Raw genomic sequence first — 5,641 nt, forward strand, 5'->3', positions numbered from 1 at the left:
GAGGAATGTAGCATTTTGCTGTGCAAACACGAGAAGAAGGCAGTGCACCAAAGGAAGTGTTTCCAAGTATTAAGAAAAATTAAAAGAGAAAAAATGCCTCCTATCCCCATCTCAAGAGAAAGTAACTTTCACATACACAGTGCAGATGGTTGGTTGAAAATCTATCAGGAAATGCAGTGGTCTAGAAAGCAGGATAGTGAAGTGCAGGTGAATACTCGGTATGTTGCATTTAATCTTGTTTACTACAATTTCCCAGTCTTACTCCCTATTACTTCCCTCTCCTCCCCCCCTCCCACACAAAGCTTCAGATACCAAACATGCCTTCCAAAGACAGTTTCCAAGATACAGTTAATAATAAAACACCCGTGAATACCAACAGTAGGTTTCCTGTATTTTTTCTCCCAACCCTCACCCTGTTTTTATCCCCTTTTAACTAGTAGAACTCTTAATAGTAATAAAAATCCCATTGCCTTCAGAGGGCAGTTTTCTGGCTCAGCTCAGTCTCCCATGATTGCACAGTACTCACTTCACATTGAACAGAGAGGGTTCACAAATGGCACGCCGGGCGATCTCCTGAATACCAGGACAACGGGGAGAGAAAAACCTCACTCTTCAGGTTGAAAGTAAAGCTCCATCTTTGTGCAGTTTAAGAGGGCTATTTTGGTTTATGCAGTGCTGCAATCAGAAATTGCTTTYTCTAGTAGTTGCCCAGACAACTGCTACTGAGTTCCCTGCAAGTACCACAGCAAGAGGATTGCTTCTCTAAGTCCTCTAAGAGAAAGTGATTTAGAGCAGTCAGTCAGTGTTTATGGCACAAAGAAAGATACAATAGTTGAAGCTTGAAGTAGGAGATGTCACATAAGAAGGTGAAGAGGTTTATGGAGTGACCAGTCATTTAACACAGAACGGATACTCCCAAGGGTTCTTTCCCTCATGCTTTTTTTCATTGTATAGATTAAAAAAAAAAAACACAGAACACCACCACGCAAGCTATTTTGTTTCTAAACACAAAATACGATGGCCTCTATGCCAAACCCCCTTGGGTTTTGGCACAGTCTACCTGAAAGTTTGACATTGATTTCTGTCAAACTGCAGTGAGGCTGGAAGAATGCATAATGACCAAAGGGGCTTTACCTAGAGAAATGCCTTTAGGGAGTGGAGTATCTTCTCAGGTGGTAACTGTAGATCTTAATGCAGTGATCCCAACAGTCAAGCACTAACAGCTGCCCTTTGGGAGTAATGGCTATACCAATTGGGCAGGTGAGTCCTTCCCGGATTAAGATATTATAGCCACCTCCTTTAGGAAAATGCAGAATTTCTTTACGGCTGCTATCGGCAACAATTAAGTCTCCCCTGGCATCTACACACATCCCAGCAATGCACCTGAAATCCTCATTCTCTGAGAAGAAGTGGCTAATCTGGCGTCCCAGCTGCCCATCTGGACCCACAGAGCCAATTGAAAAGCCTCCTTCTAAATGATGCTCATACTGGCGGTTTTCCAGGTTAAGTCCTAGCCCTTGAGTAAAGTATATGGTCCCTTCAGCATCACAAGTAACAAACTTAGGGCGGACTGCACTACATAAGCAACTGTACTTGACTACCCCAACACCGCGGTCCACTGTGAAACACCATAGTTTTCCCCCTTCCACGTCGGTCACTACAAACTGCCCAGAAGGCAGGGCTGTGATGCCCCATGGCTTGCTTAGCTGGCTCCGATGACATGCGACGCAATGGCCATCCATAGTGTACACCTTTACAGAGTTATCGTAGCTGTCAGTCACACCTATCAGGCCATGGCAGTTCATGGTGACAGAAAGGGGAGTCAAATTGGGCAAGTCTGCTCCAAGGAAACTTAATACAAAGCTATCAATTCCACTAGGGCTCCGGCGGATCTCCTTCAGAAAGCCTTTACGGGTAAAAACCTGGATTCGGAAATTACCACGGTCTGCCACAAGCACCTCTCCTTGGAGAGTGACGTGTAGGCTGACGGGGAGATTGAACATCCCTGGCAGGCTGCCCTTGGAACCCATCTTCTTGATGAAGTGACACTGCTGGATGCTGGTTGCTGCTTCAGGCATCCTTGGCTTTGCTGGTGAGGAATTTGGTGTGCAGCTGGCCTCTTCTTGCACCAGTTCAGGCTCCCTAAATGATGCCGATGAGGATGCTGCAGTTTCCATGAGTGATTCCTCCATGTTAACAGTCCGAGGTTTCTTCACCACTTGCCCGATCTGCAGTGGTCCCACATGGCTCACCTTAAGGAGCTCAACTTCTTGAAGAGTCAGCTCCCTTGGCAGACTGTTTGTCAGTTCTGGCTCTTCCTCATCTGCTGCCTCCTCCAAGAGAGCTATATCTCCTTGCTTTATTTTGGCAAGAAAATAGTCACAGCGAGACAGTATCTGCACTTCTGCTAAATTCAGCAGATAGGCTTGTTCCTCCATTACCTGATTATTTACCTTCTCCACTTCAGACAAAGAGGTGGTGAAGAACTTGCGTGACCTGGCCAGTTCTTCCTGGATCTTGCGCTCTTCTTTGCTGTAATCCTGCAAAACTGCTTTGTATCTTGATTGCAAGTCTTTTGAGACACCCTCAAGAGATGCTTTTCTTTTCTGCAGATCCCCCATGAGCTCCCGAAGTCTGGCAAGCCTCGTTCCGAATTCCCTCCTACGCTCTTCAGCAGCCTCTTTGATAGCAATGACATTGTGCCCTTGGGGCATGTGCGATGTCTCCTTGCATGGCTCACATAAAACCAAGCTACAGCTCTTACAAAAGTGTCTAGGCAACCTTCTCCCACAAACCTTGCACATAAGAAGACCCACCACTTCACCTAGTCCTGTGGTGTCTATGATCTTCAGCACAGTAAGATTGTCAGTCAGCTGAGCTAAGTTTGTGATCCGTGTGATTTTGATGCAAAAGGGGCAACGTATCCCATTAATGCTGTTTGCTAGGAGTTTTTCCAAGCATTGTTTGCAGATCGTGTGCCCGCAGTGTAAGAGCTTGGGTCTCAGGTGCTCTTCAGTAAAGGATTCCATGCAAATGGGACATTCCAGGACCTCTCGGAGCGCATCTGAATTCAGATGAGGGGCAGTAGCCATGGCTTTCCAAGGCAGCTGTAGCCAGTGCAAAATCTTGTACTCACATTTATTCCAAGGTGCTCTGATCCTATCCAGAAAGAAAAAAGGAAACGTGATTTATTTCATTTTCAGCAGTTACATACCCAAGCAATTTATTGCTGATTTATCACCCAACCCTGGAAAAAAAAATAGTTGGCTTTTCCACATTTGGAAAGGGTAGATTAATCATAGCTAATCTCAGAGTAGGCAAATTCCAAAACTACCTTGCAGCTTCTAGTGCAATGAATTATTCACTTGCAAAATTTATAAGCAGAACTGAAAGAAGTGTAATGGCAGCAATAAGGAAACCCAATAGATATTGATGACTGAATCATCTCCTCATGGCACCCATCTCCCACTGCCAGACCTCTGAGCTTACATAATTTACTAAAGCCCAGAGAGACTAAACCAAGCATTCAAATGCTGCACATCAAAAGAGGTACCAGATGGTGCAATGCTTTAGGACATTAATATACCACCTCTGGAGACCTACGTTAGATGTGACATCAGATACAAATGAAGTAAATGTAGTTGTTTTAATCTGCTTTTCTGGATAGCCAAAATAGATTTTCAAGGTCTCATATGTTTGCTAGGAAGTGAAGCTAGACGAATGATTGTCAGCTTTGGTTTTTGTAAATGACTATATGTATTGAAAATACACATCTAAGATTCTTTGTCAATATAGGTCATTAACCTCTGCCATGCTGCATCTTGCTTCAGCATGCAAATAAAATACAGCTTAACACGGCAGTCTTCTAGCAGCTATTAGCAACAATGAAAAAGCAACGCCAAACATTTGTTTAAAATATGTATTATAAGTGATCGTTATTAGTTCTTGGACTTAGCTTAACCACATATAATTTCTGTTTATTTTATAATCTTGTAGCATTGACCTCACTCTTGTATTTTGGCTTGGTTTTATGCCACTGTTGCTGCCACTCAACTTTAATACAGGTTTCTTCATCCTCACATCCCTCTCAGTAGGAAGCAGATCCCAGCAGCAATCTTGCTAAAGCAGCCAGCCATTCAAAGGACAAAATAGCGCTCTCATCATTAAGTTATTATTCAGTAGACTGGGTTTCAATACCTTTGCTATTGCACTACTTAGCCATTAAAAGAAATGTGGAGAAAACATTTTTTTGGGGGGGGGAGGAAGGAAGTTGTTAGTCTTTAAAATGGAGACAGTCACAGGGAGACGTGAACAGCCAGCTTTTTCTGAATAATGGCTGCATGCACGCAGCATTCTCGCTTCCCTGCTGAGTTTGCCTGCTTCATCCTTGGGAGCATTTCAGACAGAAAGGTTTGGTGTATTCCAGCTTACGATTTGCTGAAGTGGAAGAAGACAGCTGCAATGAAGAAAAGTTCTTTAGGTTCATAAGGAGGGAAAAAGAAATCAAAAGAAAAAACAAATCACTTGAATTCATCAGCTTTCATCCACTGCCCAGTTCACGGTTCTTTACGGCCTAGATTCCAGGGACTGATTCAGTGGTGCAGCAGTCTCTCCACCAGGTACCAACCTGGGATCTGATGCTTGGCTCCCTGGATTGGTAGAACAATGAATGCACATACATAGCACCTGGGGAGCAATGGCAGTCCAGTCGCTTGCGATTGCAGGCACTGAATAATACATTTCCCTTTTATTCTTAGCAAGTATCTCAGCTGTGGAATTAGAAGCCTGTGCATTATTATGTGGATCAGAAATACTCCTCTGAAGGATGAAAATCTGTATTTTAAAGTGATTTTTAAAAAGGAGACATAGGATACATAATCTATTATTCTTATTTTCCTTGGAATTATGTCAAAGACTTCGCTTAGGGAAGGATGAAGTAGCAGCACAAACAGATCATACGAGTTACATTAGAAGTTATCTTTAAAACACGTACTTTTGTTATAGGAAAATGGAGGAGGGGGTTTTGTTAGTTTTTAGAAAGTTGATTTATATGTTCCTTTAATATTTAAAACCCTTTTATCAGAATGCCACCACGCGTCTCAGTAATGTGAAATTCTGTTAGAGCTACACTTTCATCTCTGTGTCACACTCAGTCATGCCTTCACAGAAGTTTCCTTAACTGCTAGTTGTCCCTGCATATCAGACGTTCCCGAGGCAGTTCCTTTGATGCAGAGAAGGGTATCAGAGAAAGCCGTAGCTGAGGATCGAGCTATAAAGCTGTGTACATTATGTAAGTTCTGTAGTCTTATATTCAAAGAATTTTCCTGCTGTAGTTCCTCTTTCCRCTCTGCAGTTTTTCGCATATATTGTGAAGCCCAATTTGTAGTTCGCTTGTAATTCTTAGCTTATTAACAGGTTCAAATAATAGGACAGAGCTGGAAAATTTGGGTTACGACTTCCCACAGCCTTTGTCAAATCATTCTGCAGGCGATTACAGGACCACCATGAAAACACGCGCCGGGTTTTCTGTCTCAGGGAAAACATCCACAGAAAGCAACTGTCTGTCGCGCCCGTCCGCCGAAGCCACTGGATGTGGCTGCACCGAAGGCCGCGGGGGCCGCCGGCAGCGCTGCAGGGGCCC

General features: G+C 43.6%; 2 protein-coding genes across 2 annotated transcripts in view; one reads left to right on the plus strand and one right to left on the minus strand.

Moving 5' to 3' along the window:
• The window catches only part of ASTN2 (astrotactin 2), a 350,711-nt gene that overhangs the window by 215,778 nt on the left and 129,292 nt on the right, over positions 1 to 5,641 (plus strand). The window lies entirely within an intron of this gene.
• On the minus strand, positions 7 to 4,115 carry TRIM32 (tripartite motif containing 32). The gene is made up of 2 exons (XM_085320128.1): positions 4,055 to 4,115; positions 7 to 3,159 (listed from the first exon to the last, which is right to left on the minus strand). The coding sequence occupies exons 1-2, from the start codon at positions 4,072 to 4,074 to the stop codon at positions 1,149 to 1,151; spliced, it is 2,031 nt and encodes a 676-aa protein (XP_085176254.1). The 5' UTR covers positions 4,075 to 4,115; the 3' UTR covers positions 7 to 1,148.

Source organism: Rhea americana, unplaced genomic scaffold (assembly GCF_003343005.1).
Source record: "Rhea americana isolate MKP2758 unplaced genomic scaffold, rheAme1 scaffold_61, whole genome shotgun sequence".
Lineage (NCBI taxonomy): Eukaryota > Metazoa > Chordata > Aves > Rheiformes > Rheidae > Rhea > Rhea americana.

Excerpts from the sequence above, each read along its gene's own strand:
- TRIM32 (XM_085320128.1), bottom strand. The coding sequence starts at position 4,074 with ATGAAGAAACCTGTATTAAA. Across the intron at positions 3,160-4,054 it reads ATGAAGAAACCTGTATTAAA|GATCAGAGCACCTTGGAATA; the intron begins GTTGAGTGGCAG and ends CTTTCTGGATAG.